The 23,958-nt window shown below is 35.5% G+C and overlaps 1 protein-coding gene across 2 annotated transcripts in view; it reads right to left on the reverse strand.

Moving 5' to 3' along the window:
* Positions 1–23,657, reverse strand: part of LOC149555970 (diphthamide synthesis DPH2 family protein) — a 118,042-nt gene extending 94,385 nt beyond the window's left edge. Inside the window, exons 1-2 of one of the 2 annotated variants that reach the window (XM_089830095.1) lie at positions 23,523–23,657; positions 89–330 (exon numbers count right to left, since the gene is read on the reverse strand). In XM_089830095.1, the coding sequence (XP_089686221.1) occupies positions 89–330; positions 23,523–23,615 (335 nt within the window). In that variant the 5' untranslated portion in view covers positions 23,616–23,657. Of the gene's footprint in view, positions 1–88; positions 331–23,522 lie in introns of those variants that run through there. The other variant, XM_089830096.1, reaches the window with a different exon arrangement.
* Positions 23,658–23,958: the final 301 nt, after the last annotated feature.

A 23,958-nucleotide genomic window follows, 5' to 3' on the forward strand; every position in this document is an offset into this window, starting at 1 on the left:
GACTAAATCTGTTTCTGACATTGTTAAATAATCAATTCATTATTATGACAAAATAATTTCAAAGAAAAGACTAGTCAGCATAACTTACGGACTGAAACAAGCAGGACCATAATGGACCACACAATCTGCATTCACATGAGCAGCTCCAACTTCATCAACACAGCAGCTACTGTATGTGGTATCTGCCATAACATAAATTTGAACAGCGCCATGATTTAATCCCTTTTCTGCCCCTTTCAAACAACCTTGTGAATTTACTTCTGGAGACTGAAGCTCCTTTTTCAGTCCAGTTACAACCTTAACAGAATGTTTCAGGTGCTCATCAGGGAACTGCAAAAAGGCATTTTTTTGTTAGTAAAGCTTAAATTCTAAATGAGATTATTTCAAAACCCTCTAGATCTGTTAATAGAGTGAATTGAACTCATATAAATTCCTCAAAAAGAGGTCTCAGCAAAAGGTGACAACAAAAAAATGTTGCATGTCAAAATTTAACAAGACAACTAAAAGTAGAACCATAATTGACAATTCCATCATCCAAAGTCAAACACTAAAACTTGAAAATACTAAAATAGATATAAATAGCCACATGACACAGCAAACATATGATCCAAAATAGAAAAATCACTTCTGTAAACCCTTCCTAATGAACTAAACTTAAGCTGACACATTTCCTCAATGATCAAACACTGTCCTCCAAGATGTGCAGAAGTGGAAAAGAAATACAGAAGCCACTTGGCTGATCCAGATACGCAAGGAAGCAGTTAAAATCATTTTTCTTGGATTTCCTACTCGTAGATTACTGATTCAACCCTCAAACTGAAATTTCCTCTTTTGAATTTGCTCTCAATCTCTTCCCGTGTGTGTGTGTGTGTGTGTGTGTATACATGTGTTACATCCCAATTTTTGACCTAACTTGAAATATAGCTGTTGAGGTTCGGATGAAGTCAATCGGCAGTTTAATTTGTTATAATCTGGCGAAACGGTAAGATAGTTAGTCGTTATGATTTCAAGTAAAGATGACATGTTAGTTGATCGTTAATCACAAACTCATGGAATTGAGAAGATGGTTAACCATTATGATTAATTAAGATTAAATAATTCATTATGATAACATAATTTAACTGCGGGGAATTTTCTTGTAGGAAACATGTCGATGGGGGTGGAAGCATTGTCAGAAAAGAATTAGGTAGGAGCATTACCATCACTCGACAGAAGGGTAGAGGATCTAGCGACTTGAAACAGGATACATCTGCGGGACCCGCATGAGTTATTTAATAAATAATTTAATTAAAATAATTGAGTTAAAATATAAAACGTACCTTAAAGGATTTTAATTTATCTTTCGTCATATTATTTTTGATAATTATTTATATACGTGCATTTAAATATAAAAATGATTTGGCATCTTTATATTTTAATAATTTAATAAAGTGATGCTTTCATGTACATATAAGATTATAATAATATTCGAATTATAATAACAATTGAATTATTATAATTTTCGAATTATAATCTTCCAACTCTCTTTCCATGCTTTTTATTTTTGGCATGATTAATTGATTTTATTTTTGGCAATTCAAGTTGTCTTAAGCTTTCCAACTTCTCTTCCAACCCTTTTATTTCTCTTATCTTTAGATTTGAATTTATGATCTATTTGAATGGTCATCTTGGGAATTCAAATGGCTTTCTTTATAACCGAAGGAAGCCGTAGAGTCAAGCTCTTCTCTATTTTATTAAGTCTCATAATCGTATCAACACACACACCTTTCTTTCTTCCTCATTGCTATCGGTGATTGAGATTTATTTCCAGCTGAGAACTACTACACCTCCGCTTTTCTCATCACGTTCCTTGCCTGCGGAATTCAGAATCGATATTGAAGTCTGCTATTCCGACCTCAAAGTATTCAAAGATATGTCCGTGGAGTCAAAGATGGAAATGAAATCATGTAACCGAACACAGAGGAAATTCACCAGCAATGATGCATTTTAGGGTGAAGAGGTGTAAAGCAAAAGCCATGAATATGAACTTGTGAGCACCTGAGAATCACCGACATGATAGCCTGAAATGGTGAGGAGGTGTAGAGAGTCTGCACAAACAATTCATGTGATTCTTGCTAAGTCCAATCTGATGCTTGTTTAATCTTTCTTTACTCTCTTTTCTCATTGTTCTACCAAAAGTTAGTGCTCTGCTTTGTACGTTTACCTTTAATGATAGTTCATGACAGTACAATGCTATTTTTATTGTCCCATGTCTTTTACATATGAGTGCATCAGTTTTTGTTAATGTCATGCTATGTAGGATTGTCTAGACGATTTCCAACACCAGGTAAAGTATTGTAATTCTTGATTTGTTTTTCACTAAGTATAATATCTATCTTTAATCAGTACATAATGATAGGTAAGAGAATGAATCAAATTTGTTCCAACTCTTTTCTTTTCTAATTGGATATCCGTCCCTAGCTGGCTAGGCATAATAGTTGATATCAATATATATATATATATATACTAGTTGTTTTCCTAATGTGCATAAGGGATCAATCTTCAAGTATCCTTGAGAACACATCATTTATGAATTCAAATAGTACTATTTAAAAACTTGATTGTTTAAGTGAATCAACTTCAATACACGTGCTATCACAATTTTTCGAACAAATTCAGAATACTATTAACACTAAGGAATTCACCAGCAAAGAAGCCATGAAATGGTGAAGAGGTGGAGTTAATCCGCAAGAAAGCAGAAGAGAAATCAGTTATGATTAAATTAATTAATTAAACATTCAATTTTGAAATCTTTAAAGAGCATAATGATGTAATCACAGATTGTGAAATGCTAAATGCATGTATAATTTGATAGAATTGGTTGTTCTGAGAATTCCTAACACCTGGGACTCACCTGGCTATGTAGCCAAGAAAAAGGGTGGTGAGGTGAAAGAGAGGAATCTGTAATAATATGAAACAGTATCAGATATGACATAACAACGTTTATCATTTTTAATATTAATTAATTAATAGCTCATGCATATTCCTGTTATTGTGATCTCCTGCTGCCAAGTCGTATGGTGAGTTAAATACCAGGATGCCTAGTAGATGGCAAGATGGCCCCTGTCTGTTCCGGGTAGGGAGGGCCTTCTCGTTAGAGATCGTGTGGGGATAAGTTGTGGTCCGAGGTTGGGTGGTTAAGCCCCTAGCAATGTTTCACCTCTCCCCAAGATGTCAATCGTGCGTCAAACAGAGATAAGCTATGCATTCAATTGTTTGTAGGAAACAGGTATTATCACTTTTATGATTAATATGCAAGAAAGCAAGATTAATTAAGTTTATTTCATCATTACACCTAGATGCAATAGATAGATTTATGGGTTGTTTTTCATTTATATGAATATCGGATATAAGAATATTTCTAATCTTGAATTCCTGCAGCAGTCAAGTATTTAGATGGAAAGGAATCGAAAGCCCTAATTGATTGAGCAATAGATGGAACCCTAAATGATATAGCGATATCGGAAGCCCTAACTGAATCCATGGAATGAGAAGCCCTACTTGAATTAGTGGTATCGAAAGTCCTATTTGAATCAGTGGTATCAGAAGCCCTATTTGAATCAATGGTAGCGGAAGCCCTAAGTGATATAGCGGTATCAAAAGCCCAAAATGATCCGATGGTAAACAATGGCCTAATTGATACAGTGGTATGTGATGCCCTAATTTTAAATATAGTGGTATTTAATTGTAATCATCATTTAATTTTGAGATAGCAGTTTTTAGATGATAGTCATCATGTGAAATTGTTATAGTGTATTTGTGAACTAACTCGGGTGGTTGCAGAAGCATCCCTAGTTTGATTTCGATCTCAATTTTCTGAGATATGTTGTTTTCAATTTCTATAGTAATTTCATTTAATGGTATTTCAAATTTTTAGTTAAGAAATTTTGTCTAACTGATTTTAACAGTAAATCTTATTCATAGGAACATGAATGATATAACCGTCTTCCTATGAAATGAAGTAATAACTATATTCTTTGAGTATGTTAGATGTTAATTTAGACCCGGGAAAACCAGATGTTACAACGTGTGTGTGTGTGTGTATGTATGTATGTATGTATGTATGTATATGTATATGTATATGTATGTATGTATGTATATATGTATATGTATATGTATATGTATATGTATATGTATATGTATATGTATATGTATGTATATATACATACATACATATACATATACATATACATATATATATAAAACTACGCAAACCTTCTTATTTTACAATAAACTAATTACCCTCACATACACATTGCTTTATTTACAACTAACTCACGCACTTCAGTAAACCTATACATTTCTTTGCTTTACATGCACAATTACCCTCACATACACATTGCTTTATTTACAAGTAACTCACACACTTCAGTAAACCTATACATTTCTTTGCTTTGTAGTTAAAACTGACCACAACCTCCTTCAGTACTTTCTTGATCAAAAAGACTTGAATGAAAGATGGGAAAAGCCTTGGCAAGATGAAAAGACTTGAATGAAAGACAAGAAAAATCTTAGCAAGATGTGACTACATGATTTTGATATTGGATATGTGAAGGATAGGAATAATATAGTTGTTGATGTGTTATCTCAAAGACTCGCTCTATGTTCTATTTCTGATGTCTCTGTCAATTGAGTCACCACCATTAAACCTGAATATGCAAAGACTGATTTAACTACATGGCTACCTGGAGACCCGTCTCCAACCCCGAGACACAACTTGCAGACAGAGACGCATCTCCAGTATCAGTCATGTCTTTGGAAACCTACTGATGTGAAGTTTTCTTTTGGCTGCGTCCATGCAAAGTTATAGTTATCAAATCTACTAACAATGTAGATTTTTTAAGAGGGGTATTAACAGTTATATAACTGATTTCCTACCATTGTAATGGTCTAAAGAGAAATTTCCTTTACTATTTATTGTCCTCGTATAATTGATTTACTATTCTTGTTTCAATTCTATGTCATTATATTTTCTCAAAATTATTAAACTTAGTTAGAAAAGGTATCTCCAAGTGCCCAAGTCTCCTATTTTCGAAAACTAGTTATAATGTTATTGGTATTAATGTCAATCTCCAACATCTCCAAATACACCTAACTCCTTCTAACTATATTTTACTAATAAGTTGCTTGATGGAAGAGTAAAAGATGACAAGTTCAAAATGGCAAGAGACCTAATTCTATAGAAAGAGGGGATTTATTTGATTTTAAAGTCAAAAGCGGAGGGAAAAATATTGACGGTCGTGCACTATACTCCATTGGCTAGGCATCCAATGTATTTTATAAAATACAAGCATATCAAAGTGGTGCTCCTTTAAAGGAATGAAAAGGGATGTTCTCAAGCATGTTAAGGAATGTTCCTCTTGCCAATAGGACAAGGTAGAACATGTCTATTCTACAAGCTTGCTTCAACAATTACCCACTCCTGAGCAAAAATGGGAATGTACATTTATAGGTTTTTATAATTGGTTACCGAAGATAAATAGCATTAGATTGCATCTAATTAACATTATCAGATTTCCACAATCCATATGTAAAATAAATTGTTTTCTGGATTCGATTGTGTGTGCTTTTTAGATTACATGGGTAACCTAAAGCATTGTTAATTAAAGGAACAGGATGCATTTGTGTCAATTTCGGCAAATAATGTTTTGTTTGGCAAGAACAGAACTCACTCCAACATGAGGTATCATCATCAGATAAATTGACAAACTGGAATTCAAATCGACCCAGGCATACTAAAGAGATTACATTCTTGGGTAACAAATAGCATGGCTCAAGTGATTACATTAGGAAGAACATTTTTACTAACACCTTCTACCATATGTCCATATATGTGAGACCTTTCATGGCTATGTCCGAATATAATGCTCTAACCTTGTCAACCTTGCAGACATAGAAAATAAGGTGCACAATTGCAACAAATATGATCAAGCAAAGTTTGAAGGTATTGAAATCTATCAAAGACCATCTTCAACATGGCCAAAAACAACAAAATCTCAATCTTAAACTATGGCCTTTTGAAAGAGTTTTTGAGGTTCAAAATATGGTTTACCTAAGGATGCAACCTTACAAGAATATTCATTGAAGAATAAAGTGTTCTTATTTCGAGACTAATCAAACTAGGAGTTAATTTTTCCCCAATTCTATCGGTACAGTTAGGCCCAATATTTGTTTGAAGCTATTAAAATCCCTCAAAGACCATCTTCAACATGTCCAAAAACAACAAAAGCTCTATCTTAAACTATGGCATATTGAAAGTGTTTTTGAGGTTAGAGATTTGGTTTACCTTACAATGCAACCTTACAAGAAATATTCATTGAGTAAGTAAATGTTGTTATTCCGAACCTAATCAGACTTGGAGGTAAATCTTTCCCCATTTTTATTATTGCAGTTCCCCTATATTTTAAAAGGTGATTTGGGGGCAATGTCCCTGTTGGCGAACAGATTTGTCTTCCTACTTTTTACTTCAAAATAGACTCTATACCCACATTAGGAAAACAAATATCAATCGGCACAGTTGGAAAGATTCAAGAAACTATCTTTCCTCTGAATTATTATTAGGTACAGCTCCCTACAAGATTTAAAATATCTTTCAAATTTCAACATATGATTTGTTTTTAAACCTGAAAACAAAGTAAATGCAACACAACTTCTTCTTTGACAAGCGGTTTACAACAGGCTAGGTTTTCAAGTAAATAACAGTGAATCAAACCAGCACATAGATTCCTTTGCCACTGGATGAGTATAAATTTAATGAAGAATAACAACACGCCTGAAATCAATAAATTGTTTAAAGATGAACAAAGCTGATTGTATGAATCCTTCTAAAATATTTGCACAGAAGTACTTCAAGTTTCAATTTACAATTCAAATACTTTAATTCAACTTGATAAATCACCCTAATATGCAATAATTCATAGATCAAAATGCAAACTGGATATAATATTAAATATTGTTCGATTTCATTTATGCTATTTCAAAAAGATAATATTCAGTTTTTATACTAACACAGAGTCAAAAACTTGTATATTTCTTCCTAAATCCTTCCTCTCTATCATTGTTTTGATATGTCCTCTAAAATACTAAATGTCAAAGGGGATCTCCCTGAAAACCCAACCACCCTCGACAGTTAACAAAAACAGTTATAAAAACAGAAAGTTCAACGAGGACAGGCATGTCCATAATCCAAAGACAATGGAGATTAGAAAGAAACTATCTACACTGGTAAACCATGACTTTTGTTAGCATTCCCTGTTTGCTCTCCATTACCCCCTGAATCCCGGGTTAGTTTCCAGCTGCAATAGACACCCACAAATTCTTGAAGTGCGCTTGAATTAGTGGCTCTCAGGTTCTGAATTCGTGCTTTCTACATGTCACAATCCCATCTCATTATATCAAGCTGATCAGTATATTCTGGCAAATGATCCATGCAAAGGGAAAATACAGAGTCGAATTGTGCCACTTTAATGAGTTTTGATGATGTGAAAGCATCCATCCCGTTGATCTCTTTAAGATAAAATTCAAATGGCTCGAAGAGAGAACCAATATCAGAGCTAGCAGCATCAAATTGAACCACATTACCTGAGCTTGTAGCTTCCATGTCTTTAGTGAATCCTGTGTACATGCGTTTAATCTCAGCTTCAATGTTATGTGAATTGGTTATCGCAGCTCGGAAAATTAAGCATCTCCATGTCAGGTTTCCTTTGATCGCGTATAGCACACCAATATCTATTGTTTTAAAGCAGTTCTCGGCAAAGAAGTTCTTTAGCCCATATCCTTCAGCATCTGAAATTTGGGTAACAATTGCTGCTCATTTGCTTTCCTCTGTTTCCCAAGCAGGTACCTGAGCTTTCAATTCATTCAACAACGCGTCACTTTCATTGAAAATTGCCATATGCTTTTGGAAGAATTCTTTACCCTTTTGAATCACTTCATCTATCGATTCTTCCAGTGCAGATATCATGGTTCTCCCACGGTGCACTTGGTTCAGCAGCTTTTTACTATCAAAAGAAGAAAGGTCGAAACCTTGAGTGGTTTGAACCAAAGGCAATACTCCTGAGCCATCAAGTGTATTGATATATCCAGCCATAGAATTGATCACTTGTTTCATCTCTCTCTTATCCCTAGCATCTTTCTGAGACTGAATCAACATATGTTGAGTGGATTCATTCAGCCAGTGTTCTTTAGGCTCTCTATTCTCTCTATTCAACACTACTAGACTCAGCTTGGATATTTCGAAATCGCCAACATCCAGATCAGCAAAAGCATCTTTAGGTTTATATAAGGCAACCTCAACTGTCACCTCTCCAATTTTAGTACCTGTTATTAACCGAGCAGAATTTTTCATCCTTTTTTGGTTTTGGGGTCTTGGCTACATATTTCTTTGCTATGTCTATAGCAAGGACTATAACTGGAATAAGACTTCTTTTTCTGTTCACCGGACCAAATAACCAATTTGGTACAGCCTGAGAATGCTCCGCACTTGCTAGTCCCTTTTCAGGTAAGTTTAATGAGTCCAAAACATGCAATACACTATCAAGGTTGTCTTGAACCTGTTGATCCTCACCAGTTGAATCTTCTCCTTGTACCTAGTCCAAATCTATCCTAGTTTGCTGAGAGGCTGACATGATGTTTTGTTTGTTAAGTCTGGTCTTGGACCTGGTTCTTTGATTAATGGTTTTAGCAAGGGCTGGTTCTGGAGTTACACTTTTTGAATCCTTCTTTCGACTTGCAGAACCAGTAGAACAGATTAGATTAGCACTTGAGGAAGAGGGGGACGCTTGACTCATGCTCTCAATTTGAGACTGGAAGGATTTCTTTTTCTTTTGTTTGAGCCATGCTTTCATATACTAGAGAATTTTGTTGTGATCTCTCCATTATGTCATCCATTTCTGGCTCGGACCAGTTTATAGCAGACAAGGGATGATCTGGCAGATTCAAATAATCAAGTTCAACAAGGTTTGAACCATCTTCTTGAACTCTATCCACATTCAAGTTCAAGCTTAAAGTTGAGAATTGTGACACCGTTAAGTCTTGAATGACTTTTCCTCTGAACTCCACGTTCACTTGAACAGTCCTCCCAATAATCTTCTAGGTGAGGTATACATGAGCACTATTTTTCCATCTCCAATACTCTATCTGCAAATCCTTTACTATCAAATCCATGTCTTGGCAAATGGAACTTAAAATCAAAGGCACACAGGTCTGTACCAATATTCAGAGCATCATTTAAAGACAAACATGATAGATTGTTCAATTTTACTACGAACAAGCTTTCACATTTTTCTTCAGGCAAGAATTTCATGGTCACCACGGCTAACTGGCGGCAAAGTTCAGCCAGAATTAAACAATCGAAGGCATATCCTGGCAGCCTCAAGGGTTCCTCATCAAAACCTCCTAGTCTCAGGCAGGTGAACTTAGGAAATTGGGTTAATAAACTACTATATGTCTGAACCAATTGTAAGGCTTCTTGTGAAACTCTTTGCTTCATTCTGCCTGCTAGCTCAAAACACAACCTGCCTAGGAAGACGTCATATATCTTCCTGTAATCGTCGAGGGCTTAATTCTTTTGCAGAGATGGGCAATAATTGTATATGAAAATCTCATCAATCCAAGGTTCATGCAGCGATTGAGAAAGGTTTTGGGTACGAGCTAGGCAGTAGATGAGGTATGAGGACATAAAGAAATCCATTCTTATGGTTTGTGTTAGTTTCAATTGGTTCCTCAATGAACTTGCTATGACTTCAGCCCAATCAAGATACTGTTTCCCTTCCAAGATAATTTGAAAGTCTTCAAAAAGGTGTGTTTTAGCTGAACCTCTGATTCTATGCAGCAAGACCACTAGATCATGAATATGAGGTTTCATATGATCTTTATTTAGGGGTTTAGGAAGTCTTGAACCTCCTTTGTAGAACTTTTCAGTCCAATGTCGGGCTATCACTAAGCGATTATTTTCTGAGTTCTCATTGAACTTGACAAGGGAATGAGTTGGAGTGAAATCGGCAAAGGTTTCATGGGGAATTTTACAAACAGAGGTAATAGTGTCTCAATCTACGGAAAGCAGTCTGATTCCATCATTCCATCTAATGCAGCGGGACCTTATGTCGTAATGTTTGGCACATTCCTGAACTAGTTCAGGGTTTGTCACAGCTTGGGGAAAAGCAATGGCTTGTAGAATCTCACTATCTAAAATTTCACTCATGAATTCAAGTTCTACATTTGATTGGACTTTATCATAAATTTCATCAACGCTAACTCCCATTAGGTCAATATCAGCTACCACAGGACCCTTACAATCCATGCTCAAACAATTCCCGAAGAAATAAAAAGATTATTTCATTTCTAAACTCACGTAAAAAATGCCAAAAACTCAGACCCAAAAGGAAATCCTGTTGGACACTCGAATTTAGAAAAATGTGAGAGATACCTTTTGCTTGTAGTTGTGACTTACTGAACTTTTGGCCTCAATGTTTCTTCACAGCGAGTTTCAGCAAACGGCAATAGATTCACAATTTTTAACAGACTGAAACCTTAGAGGGGTTCAAGAATGATTAACAAGAGTGCTAATATATAAGCCAGATTATTTATATCACAAACAGGTATGGTAAAGATTACAACAGTAAATGTCATAAATGAGTTTCTTTTCACCTATTCGCCATTTACTTTATCATGATTATCTTGACATGTGAGTGACTTGTTTGATTTAGTGGGCCTCAATTTGTGGAAGCTTACCATTTAATGATTTCAAAATGTACAGTCAACCAGCAATAATCACCTTTTTTCCTTTTTTGAGGGTTCAGTCGTCGCTTTCACTTACCCCTTACATCAGCAAAATATTCTCGGGCCTACCTCTTTTTAACCAAACTGAACTTTCAAAGCACTGAACACATCTGAACCAGTTTGAACTTGGTTTGAAACGGTTCAAGAGGTTCAAAGGTTCAGTGAGTTCTTTGGTTCGAAGATATTATTTTAACGGCAGGACAGACTGGTTCCAAACATAGGGACTGACAAAGCCAATGGCTCAAAAGAAAAAGAGAACCAAAGAAAAAGGTGACTCTTCAAATAAAACACGAACTAACAGTCCCCAAGACAAGGCCAAGGGGCTATGCTCCTTGTAGGGTCCAGGGGCAGTGCAAATGACTTTTATTACTGTACAAAGGCGTCTAGAGATATTTTTATGTTTACTGACATATTCCCACTCTATTTTCATAACTGACATAAGTCTGGTTAATATGGCTTAGGGTTAGGGCTTTTTACATGAGAATTTGCTAGCTTCTTGCAACAGTATTGAGTTGCAAGGGATTGCAAATTATAATCAGTTTGATTTACTCCATAATAATATTGGACTCTCTGTTTGGTGGATGTCACATGGAAAACTTGTCGAGTTTTTACAAAAAAACTCGTTGAGTAATAGGCGAGTGCAGCAGACTGGCAACTGATAAAGGGGAAAACGGCATCTTTTATGCTAATTTGCTTTTGTAGCGATCTGAGGTTTGGGTAGAGGAGAAAAAGAGGCTTCCAAACCTTTGTTAGTTGATTGCAAGCTATTAAAGGCGAGTGGATTTCAAGCAGACTTCAACCAATTTTGGAAGAAAAATCCCATTCCCAGGTAGGTCTGTTGAGTTTGTTTCTATACTTTTAAAAACATTCTATTGTTTTTTGTTGCATGTAAATGAATTCAAATTTATTCATAAGTAGTTAGAAATGATTTTGAATCATTTGAAAACATTTCAACACTATTTTTGACAATAAAAAATTAATCTATTGTAGTTGTTTTTTAAATTATTCTAATTTCTAAGCATTGAAGGGAATAACTGATTAAACCATATTAACCATCTAACATTTCTTCAACTTGAGATTACAACTATAAAAGTAAAATACCCGTTACCAGAAGACATTTGAACGCAGATCGTATCTCTATCTTGTGCAAGCCTTGGCATCTGGTGGAGAGGAAAAGCATTGTCAGGGGCTTAACCTCCCAACCGCAAACCCTTAAATATCCCCACACAATCTCAATCGAGAAAGACTCTCCCTATCTGGGATTAGGCTTAGGACCACCACTATCCAGCCACTAAGCAACCTGGTATTAGAGTATCAACCCACCGCTCGACTAGACAACAAGACCTTTACAATGAACTTCCATGATCTGACTCAGCTTAACTCTCTTTTATTACTTGCTTAACGGTTAGTGATTGATCTTTCTCTTATCATACAGGGGATATTTCACAATTCGATAATTACCATTCTCACCCTTCACCTCAACCATGGTGGACCTTCTGGATGAATTCCTAGGTGGATTCAAAGCAAAACGGATTATTGATTATTAGTCATTCACTCTACCCAATTTGACCTATGGCAATACAGATAAGGGTTATAATTTTTTTTCAGATTATTCTCAATATCATACAGGTATTGCAACATATCGTAGGAGCTATCTTAAAGATACCTTTGTACAAGGTTGCAATCTTGGATAGAAATTCATTCAATTACACATTCATGTTTTAAAATGTCAGCATGTGAATGGCCATTTTTGGAACACATTGGCACTTGTCGAATAGAGAAGAAGAAAAGTAAAAGAGACATACAAGTTGTAGTTCATGCCAATAATGATCTAGTTGCCTTCTTAATGTTAGGCTGGAATAATATGAATCTTTCATTCAAACCCAAAAAGCATGAATCGCAAAATATGGAACTTGATCTAGTTATCAGCTATATGGCTCGACTTGAGCACTAATGGGAACAATCAAGGCGGAAATAATAATGTCCACCACTCTTGTACAATATGGTATAATGGCTCCAGCTTGCAGCTTGACGCTAGGTGTCCAATCAATAGAATCATTCACACTTGTGCGACTAATAGCAAATAAAAGGCATGTAATTTCTAGAAGTAACAACGTAATGTGAGCAGAGTGGAGCAATGGAAAACTGCAGTCCGAAATGGAAGAAAAAGCATGATTTCCAGTCTCGATAGGTGAGTGTAAATACAAGAAGGTTCACCGAATGCATGAAGAGGACCACAGAATGCATGCCCAGTTACACAAGAAAAAGTTGAGGTGGCAGGGAACTACAGCGAGGCCATCGATTCATGTGGCAATAATATTTAAAAAGGCCATCTCATAAAATAATGTGTGATGGAAAAATAATATAGAAGTGAGAACACTCAAGGCAAAAATATTAATACATAGCCAAGGAGGAAAATAAAAATAAATATGTCTTTACATTAACATCATAGTATTTATCAATACCTATATATGTATGTACACATATACATGTACATGCGTAAACCCCAATCGTATATTTCTTATGTATACGTAAAATATCAAGTATGCATATATGTTCTTATATTTTTTAATTGGTTTACACATATACATATAAGCATGCATGTTCATTTTTAAGGTATAATGGTGTCGATATGTTAGGACATGCTTTAACACTAGGAGGCTCTAACACAAATAACACATTTATAAAGTACCAACTTGTTCATCGCTCAATTTATGCTTACTGATTTCTTTTATTATTAAGATATATATAATTTAACTAGTTAGCTCATGGTCCTCCAACATACACTCTTGCTTGTCTAGCCATTTTCCCTTAGCCATAGGGGTTCACAACTCACACCTATTTGCCCACTAATGGTGGTGCCCCTCGAGCCCAACTCCTTTCCGTCAATGCTTCCCCCCCTCCTCGACGTGCTCCTGCATCATATTCCTTGATATAATCACAGTTATTATAACAAGTTATTATTCATAAACCATCATAACAGCTAAACACCATTTCACTTCCCATGAATCTATAATGAATAACCAACCTTCCAAGTTTTCAATATAATAACTTCATAATGATTAATTCACATGTCACCTTCACATGAATCGTAACTAGTTTTACCTATCAACTGACTTAACATGAAACTTCTAACGATTATATGAACATTTTTAAATTGGGCCGAAAATTGGTATGTAACAAATTTGGTAATCACAATGACAGTTTTGGGAAAAGGCTAAAAGGTGTCCCTTTACGCAAGGATTTGAGTGGAAGGTTAGTAAAAAATCGAAATCCATTTGAGTTTATTTTTATATTTTGATTGTTATTTTGTAGTTGTTAAATCAAAATTGTGTACTAAGACTTTATTCCACTTTGATTTTGTAGGTTGCTTGTCAATGTAGTTTGATAGGACAAGAGCAGCGGTGGAGGAACAAAATGAAGAGTGGAAGAAATGTGGCTGCACCATTCTATCTGATGTGTGGACAGATGGGAAGAATAAAACCATTATGAATTTTTTGGTTTCTTGCAAAGATGATGCAGTATTTTGGAAATCTATTGATGCCTCCAATAAGGTCAAAAATGCACACACATTGGCATTAATATTGGAGAATGTAGTGTAAATCATCACGGGTAATGCAGCAGCATATGTGGGAGCAGGTTATTTTAATTTTTTATGTTGCATATAAATAATGAATCTAATTCTATGGTATTATTTAATTCAGCTTTGATTTAAAATATGGAAAGTTGGAAACTAATTATTGAATTTTACTAATATGCCAAGTAGAATCCTCCACGAGGGGCACCCCACTCTTTTTTGGTCACCTTGTGCAGCACATCCTTGACCTTCTTTTGGAGGGAATAGGCTTTTTTTGGAGGGCATAGGAAAACTTAATTGGGTGACTCCAGATGTGGAAGATGCAAAGTGAATCACCAAGTTTATCTATAATCACCTTTGGGTTCTAAATATGTGGGTGGGAGCTGGTTATTTTAATTTTTAATGTTGCATATAAATAATGAATCTAATTCTATGGTATTATTTAATTCAGCTTTGATGTAAAATATGGAAAGTTGGAAACTAATTATTGAATTTTACTAATATGCCAAGTAGAATCCTCCAAGAGGAGCACCCCACTCTTTTTTGGTCACCTTGTGCAGCACATCCTTGAGCTTCTTTTGGAGGGAATAGGCTTTTTTTGGAGGGCATAGGAAAACTAAATTGGGTGACTCCAGATGTGGAAGATGCAAAGTGAATCACCAAGTTTATCTATAATCACCTTTGGGTTCTAAATTTGATGAGATTCTACACTATACAGAAAGATTAGGTGAGACTCGTTGTCACAAGGTTTGCAACAGTTTTCATGACATTGCAAAGTATTATCAAAACAATTTTGCCTTTGAAACAAATGTTTGTGAGTTCAGATTGGCTTCAGTCACCTTACTCAAAGAAGTTTGAAGAAGAGGATGTGACACGCACAGTCTCTGACCAAAAAAAATCGAACAAGGCTACTAAGATTGTGAAGGTAACTTCAAAATGCTGATTTTTTAAATATTCTTGATTTATGTCTCATTATCAATGAGTAACTTACTATGTTATAAAACTTGATTTAATTGATTATTTTGTAAACTAATTTGTATTTTTCAAATTTCAATTTTAGATGTTTGTGCCCCTAGTTCATGTTTTGCGCTTAGCTGATGGGCAACAAACCCCAATGGAACGTCTTTATGAGGCCATGGATAGGGCCAAAGAGTCTATTAGAAATTACTACATGGAGGAAAGACTCAAATTTAATCCCATTTGGGAAATAATTGATAGGAGGTGGAAAAATATGCTCCACCAACCCATTCATGCAGCATGCTACTTCCTCAACCTCTGTTTTAGGTACTATGATTCTTCAAATTTTACTAAGACTTCATTTTACTTTATTTTTTAGGTTGCGTACTAAGACTTGATTTCACTTTCTATTTGTTTTAGGCCATGAAGAGCCTCTGTGTATGTATTGAGAGCATGATATCTGATATTGCGTAGAGAGACCTTGTTGTGACTGAACAACAAATCGATATGGAATCAAAGAGTAATTTGTTCTCTTCTGAGCTAGCAAAGAGAGCAAGAGGCACTCAAACTCCAGGTAAACCGGAAAAGTTTAAAACATTTGCAAATTTGCCATTTGATAAGTTATGTTCTCCTTTTTCATCACTTTATAGCTTGCTCACATTTTATTTTACAAATGTCTAGTGGCAAACATGGGGTGGTGATACCCCAAATCTAAAGTAATTTGCTCTCGCAGTATTGTGCTAGCCTTGTAGCTCATCCCATTGTGAGCGCAATTACAACTTATTTGAGTCCATCCACACAAATAAGAGAAACAATTTGACTCAAAAAATGTCTCAATGACCTTGTTTATGCTCAATATAATCTTAAGTTGTGTTTTAAAAAAGCACAACTTACAATACATGGTCCACTTGATTTGGACGATATAGATGCTTATTTTCATTAGACAACAAAGAACCCGAATCCATTGTTTTTAGAGGATGGCATCACTGATTTGGAGAGGCAAGGCATAGAGGATGAGGAAGGTGGATTGGATTTCACATTGGATGACAAAAAGGAGGGATGATGAGGAGTCATTACCAGTGCTAGAGGTAGGAGGAGATACATCCAGGACACAGAGTGAGTCAATAGGGATATGTTGGTAAACAGATTGTCCTTTTAAATAAACTCTCAAAATGCCCAAATCTGAAAGAACAACTAGATGCCAACAGTTGGATAATCTATCATGAAATTGATAGATTTCCTCTGAATTGGAAGGTACAACTCCCTTATGAAATGATATGCAATGAATTTGTTTATTTCCTAAACTAACTGGGTGCGTTCTTAACCCGAGAACGAAAGAGGAAAACCAAGTCAATCTAGGCAAGATTAACTCAGGCAAAATTTAGATCCTAAACCTAGCCAACTTCGAGAACTCACACATCTTATGACTCCTCGGCATTGGTGATGCAATATGAATTCAATAAATGCAAATACAAATGCAATGTAAATGAAATTAGAACAGAAAGTCATCTATTTTGGTTCCTGTAATAGAAATGGCTGCAAACACTTCTTATCCACAACACATTTGTTATCCAATTCTAAGGTGTAAGATAATGCCCAAAATCGATTAATGCAACTCTCTGATTGCGAATAATTAGAAAAACCCCTTTTAAACTCTCTGATTTAACAAAAGATCTCTCTTTATTATGAACATAGCAAATAATGATGCTCTGATCATTATTACTTACAACTCAGTATCAAATCTATTACAAAAATGGAATAGAAAACCCCCCAAATGCAAGAAACGAAAATTACAGAAATTAAATGCTCCTCTCCCTCCTTCAGCTCTCTCACTATATCTGGAAAAGAAAAACCCCCTTTTGTAAATGAAAAGGATTACAATAAATAATGGCATCCCATGACTGTTCTGATTCTTCTATGACCATTCGGTTCTTCTACCTCTTTGGTTCTATAACCATTCAGTTTGTAACTGATTCTTGGTCTATTCACATGGCTTGTATCTTTTGAGCAGAAAGTTAGTTGTTTCACATAGATGTAGCCTTGAGATTTCCGAGGAAAAAAATTATTAGCATTAAACTCAGTGATTGATCCATTCAGAAGGATGCATATATAAGATATATCGCCATCTTGTTGACTTGAAGCACTCCTTGTGGTGGCAATATGAAATGGTACCATTAAGCCATTTATTGGTAATAAAACATCCTCATTCTTGTGATCAATTTGAATCATCAATTCCTTTGATGAAGGAATTTCATCTATATTGTTATAGGCATCCAAGTCACATGGAGATTTGCAATTACCCTGAGAATCACTTGAATCAAAACTCCCTGCAGGGAACGTTCTTGCATTCTCATCACTCTTTTGTCGAGGTACTTTGGCCTGATGTCATCTTTGTACATCCTCTTCGGTAGCCTCCTGTTTATCAGAACTTGGAATTGCTTTTACTTTTAGGTTTGAAATATTAGACTCTGTCCCGTTTGCATCAACTTTGGGGCTTGGTCTCATTTCAGATTCTTCTTCATCATCATCATTAAAGGAGTAGAGAACATCTAAAACAGATTTAGAGCAAGTAGCAGTTGCAACTTCTGGCCCTTTATGTAACAATCATCTTCAGAAAAGAAACCGATAACTTCATTTATTTAGCAACTTCATGCTATACGTCTGCAAATATTTGATGTTCTAATCACCTTTTGGCTTTTGCGTAGCATAAAAGATAGTAGAATTGCCTCTCAAGTTCCTTACTCCATTAGCATTTGTGACATTCTTGGCAGCTCACAGACATTTCTAATCTATGTGAATCATGTAGAAGTGACAGTTATCCACTGTAACAGATCCAATTAGTGAGAAACGTGAAAGGCTCAGCCTCGCATTATATTTATCACCAAATTCATCTGCTTGCAGTTCAATGCATCTTCATTGTTGATATCCATACCACCACTTATAATGAGTTACTAATTTATATTTTAATGTATGGTCTTTCCATCAAATAGTTTGTGACCATCCTATATAAAGCTACAAAACCCCTTCATTTGGAATCTGCGTTCATGACAATGCTCGCATTTCACCGAACGATTGGAAGACAAAATCTTCACCCCGCCATCAGGTACCCATCATGTGAAGTTCATTCCATGATCTCTATTTCTATGTTGCAAACATTCCAACACCATTCGAGCTAGTTTGTACCCTGCGCCAATGAGCATGTGTCGGGTTTTCATATGTATACTTTTTGAATTTGTGCAGGTGGCCGGTGTGTGTAAGATAGTCCTATCATCAAATTTTGAACTATTTTGAAGCTCTTGTATCTCCATTGAGCTAACCACCTGATGTGGACTATCGACATTTGGTCAAACATTTGATCATATTCCTCATGTCGCAATTTGTTTATCCTTTACTCCCCAAATAGAGCTCTGCAAATATTCTTTCTCATTCACATTATGTAGGATAAGTTGGGCTCTGCATGGACTACTGAAAGCTCGGGCCTCTCTATCCAAACAAAACTGCGCATCTCCTTAGGCCTCCACCACAATTTTATATACTCCTTTCTACTCTCCCAAAACCTTGCAGTGGATGCAATGCCAAAGACTATATGCTTTAAATCGGTCCCATTACTCGATTCTCTTCTTACAAGTTTGGCAGAAATTACCTGAATTGCTTTCCTGTGAGAAGCGTAGCTCGTGTTCTTAACATCACCAATATCACCATTCTCGTTCTTTGTAGCATTAAGACTTTGCATTGCCAGAGGCTCGGTAGTGTTGCTGCTGCCGCTACATCTTGCATAGACTCCAAAGCCTTGGCTAGCGGATAACTGATATCAAATCCACCTCCTCCATAAGCCATGCTATATGAAAAAAGATATTCTACAGATGGGATTCCGATAAGCTTCCAATATAGTAAAACTTGCGGTGGTCATATTTAGAAAGAACCCTGACCAGATTATCGTCCCCCATGACAAACCAATGTGCGTCAGGAAAACCCATCATAAATGTCTGAGACACAATGCGAGATATCCTGATGGCAGATCTGTGGCCCTGCTTACTACAGTAATAGGAGAAACCTGTGGGATAATCAATAATGAAGTCATGACTTCAAATCACATCACCCTTGCATACTAGGAGAGTATCCTTGAGTTGTCCTTTCTCATTATTAACACCTGGACATATAATGTGACTGTTGAGCTGCTAGCATTATCGTCCCTTCTTAAAGTGATTACTTCAATCAAAGAGCCTTCAGAGAATTGCATCCATAGTCTTGTATTAATAAAGAGACTTCTTTCCAAAGTTCTATTGTTTGGACCTTGCTCAAAACTATAAACAATCTAAGATGTGATTCAATCTATGACTGTCTATACTCTGTTGTTGAAAGCCACGTTGGCACATATGCATTCATTTAGTATAAGAAAGGTTTCAACAACTGAATGCACAAGGAATAAAATATGAAACTTCCAAAACCAATTCTGTCAATGTGTTATCCATATGTAAACTTTCTGAATGCTTGAAAATCATAATCTCCAACCATTCTTCTGCTGAAAAGATCATTACTTGAAAGATCATAATCTTTGCCAGATTAGGGGCTACAACCTACCCAATTAATGAGACCTTGAAAACGTCCCACCCGGCTTAAAACAAGATGGCAAATGAAGGGAAACCTGACAAAGATTACCTACCTATAAAGACTTAGACCTAGACACCAGACTAACTTGATGACTATATGACTCACTATTGCCAAAAAAATGGGTAACTTAAAGTCAGGCAACAGGATACTAAGCGAGGAGGCAGAGCCACAGATTTCACAGTCACACCTAGTGTAGGGTTTCTCTTCTAGGACTAGACCCTCTCCCTTTTATGCTAATAGAGCTAGGAAGAGGTAGATGTGATTGCAATGATGTACTTACTTCTAATTTGACACAACCTATTTAATATTTTGCTTCTTGGCATCAACATTCCACATGAGAATGCAATTTCATATACACTTTGCATTTTTATATATGTAAACTCTGCTTTTTCTTTTGTGTCCTCTCATTAAATTTTGCAAAAAAAATGTATTTTTGATCAAATCTAAGTTATTTTTTAAGTTCCTAAGTTTTTCCCCAAGTTTTTTTAAATACTGGACGAATTTTTCCGGAGTTTTTTTTGGCTTGGCTAGTTTTTGACGAGTGAGAGTTTTCCATCTATGGGGTGAACCACATTGAATCTTTGTCTTCTTCTATTTTTATGTGTTTTATTCCTCTACTTTAATAGTTAAATTTGGAAAGGAGCAAAGAAGTTAAAAGTTTAAAACCCAAATTATATGGTCCCTCCAACATTATAAGAAATCTAGGAGTAGTCTATGAACTAGAACTACTTGGGAATGACAAAATCCTCAAAATCTTTCATGTTTCTTGCCTTAAGAAGGCATTTCAGACAGCACATTAGACCATTAAAAAACTTGCCACCATTGGATGATGGACAACTCATTTTACAATCAAAAGCTATTATGGACGCTTGAAAAAGAAAGCTAAGGCATAGAACTTTCAGCAAGAATTCGCTGAGATGAAAAGATCTATCAACTAAAAATGCTACATGGGTGAGAGTCAACATCATGAAGCATCCAAACTTGAATTGCTTGAGGGTTAGCAAGCTTAGGAGGGAGGATTGTTATGTCCTCTTTTCCAATTAGATCATTGGACATTCCTAAACCCTACTTTCCATTTCCTATTAGGCTTGGGAATATAAATCAGGAAAATGACATTGTAATAATTTGTTTGTTTTATTGTTTGTGCACCACAATTATAGAGCCCTTGAGGTATATTGTAATCACACATTATACATCTAGTGTTAACAAATAAGGATGTGTGTGAGAGGCTCCTTAAAGAGATAAACAAGATTTGAATATTGTATTTTTAAGGAAAAAATCAAGCTCAATGACCTCTTCGAACCTATGAGAAATCATCATCCACTCTTTATAATATTGTTTCTCAAACAAATTAGAAATCTTGTTCATTTCTCATTGGAGGCTGGACGATAAAATTTGCTAGTTCCCATAGCTGATAAATGGATGTCAATCCAGCATTAAGCAATTCTACTTCAGGGTTGTCTATCTGCTTCATTGGTTTTTGTTTGCGTAGATTCTATTAGTGCCTATTTATCTATGTTAGGTGGCTCTCTCTTCTCAAATAGGAATTGTAGATCAGTGGTACCTTCTATAGCACCCCCTTTTTCTTGTGAATTTGGTATAGTTCTGATTATTATATTGATGTTATTGCTTTAGCAACTAAATTAACTATATGGGTGATCTTCTATTGTAACAAGAAGAATAAACAACTATTGTATATCATATTTCATCTACAAGAATTTAGATTTCACTTCTAAGTATTCTAAAGAGCTTAATATCTATAGACTATAAGGATAGATTTGATTGAAATAGGATCTAACATTGGTATCCATGAAGCAATGTTCAATTGAAATACAAAACATCCCTAGGGGATATCACACATTATAAGTGACAAAAATTGAGATCATAGAGAAAATTTCTTCAAATGAGTAGTGCTCAAACAAAATGACCAACCTACATCTTCTTAGATTTGCATTGACTCAAAAATATTGTAGATCTAGGTGCCTTTCCTTGTCGAGCCAAGATACAAAGATATGGACGCCAAAGAAGGGAACAAGATAGCATTTGTTAAGCCTCTCCTCTAATACTTATATCAAGGATGTAGTTATGAATCAATCTTTGAATTTGCCTTGAGAAATTGCCAATTTGTTTTCATCTAAGAAAAATTATATATACTCCTTAATCCACTCAATAAAGAATAATAAACCAGCATCAAAAAAGGAAAAGGAGTTAGTTGGAAGATAATTTGTAGAGAACAATGGCAATCTACTATATAAATAATGCAAGGAACTCAAGTGAATTTTGGGGAAACAAACTTATGTGGGCTTCTGTGTGGACCTTCAACCAGCTTTCAATTGTTGTGTAAGCCTTCTCTTCACCCTATCTTTTCTTTCATTTCTTGCACTCTATCCCTGTGTTAGTTTGTGGATTTCTTTTTTTGTAGCAATTGGCTTTTAATATTTAGACAACTGCTGCCTCTAATCTCTCATGTGAAGTACAATGGAGTGCTCTTGCCCATCTTGAACTCGGACTCAAGACATGGTGAAACAATGGCTCCACAACATAATGTTGCAAAAACTTATGCCAAAGCTCTCCGGGGGATAGAACCAAGATTTATACATCTGCTAACTTATGCATCCTTTATCATGGACAAAGCATGAACAAGGCTAAGTTTATAAGGTAGTTCCTATTTTTGCCTTTAGTTCATCATTGTTTCTTTTGAAACATCATCTTTCTAGATATATATAGTGCCTCAAGAACCACCTTGTTTCACTGAAACTCGCAACCCTTCTTAGATAGACTGTTTTATTCTTACGTGTTTTTTTTTCCATAGGTGACGGTAGCGTGAACCTCTAGGCCTTGTGGACATTACTGAATTTATAACATTTAAACTCGTTACCCTTCTTCAATAGAATATTATACTGTTATAAATTTTTCAAGTAAGTGGTGGCATGGACCTCTAGTCCTGGTGGCAATTATTGAAAATACTTCATTGAAAGCCACCGCCCTTCTTCAGTAGAATGACATATTTGCTTAGGTTGTGTTTTTTCTGCTGACATATTTGCTTAGATGGTGCAAGGGACCTCGTAGCCTTGTGGATATTACTAAAAATATTTGTTTTAAATTCCCAATCATAGGTAGAATGTAATATTAGTACATATTAAATTACATTTTGCACCTAAGTGGTTGCATTGATCTCTTTGAAAAAATTTGACCTCTAAACTTTCTCCAATACTTAAATCGAATCGTTTATTGCTATATACTTGTTTCAGACCTAAACTTATAGGCTACCTTTAGAGGCTCCCATGTTATTTGTACCGTGTTATTCATAGAGTTAGTCTGTTCGAACCCCATCTGACCTAAATTGATCACCCTTAACATCGATACAATCTCTTGATATTTAATCCTACAGCATGTGATCCGATGTCAAAATTCATTACAGAGAATCTTACAATGAGAGGTTTCCTGTATGAGTGATTTGTTCACCTTAGTTTAAAGAAAGAGTTAGCGTTAATATGCCCTAATCTGTAAACAGTTCGAAAAAGAAAAAGAAAATTGCAGATTACGTCAATTAGGTTACCTGTAAAGCAACACGATCGAAACCGCGGCTGCGAATGAAAGCAGCTGTAGCTTGAATATCGTAATAGGAATAAATGTCGACTGATTCCTCCATATTTTGTTTTCCTGATACGCAAGTTTCGTTGATACTGGGCGCAAACATTTTTGTTGAATAGGCGGGCTTTTAAATCTTTCGGTCGGTGGACTGCCTCGGTGTAAAGTCAGTTGATTTTATAATTAAATTGGTTTTCTATGTATAACAAGGACGCAAAGCGTCTAGTTCCTGCTGTCATGTATTTTGAATTGGAGGCTGTAGTGTTCAGGTGAAATAACTTGTTCATTTTGCTAGTTATTATTGTTTGATTTTCTTGTATTTGTTTTATTTGACTAAGTGAATGAGGCAATAAGACTGCAGAATTAACTTTTCCTACTACAAAATACAATAGTTGATTTGTCAT

Source organism: Cupressus sempervirens, chromosome 5, assembly GCF_028749045.1.
Source record: "Cupressus sempervirens isolate cs-2001-9-10 chromosome 5, ASM2874904v1, whole genome shotgun sequence".
In the NCBI taxonomy this organism is placed as follows: Eukaryota; Viridiplantae; Streptophyta; class Pinopsida; order Cupressales; family Cupressaceae; genus Cupressus; species Cupressus sempervirens.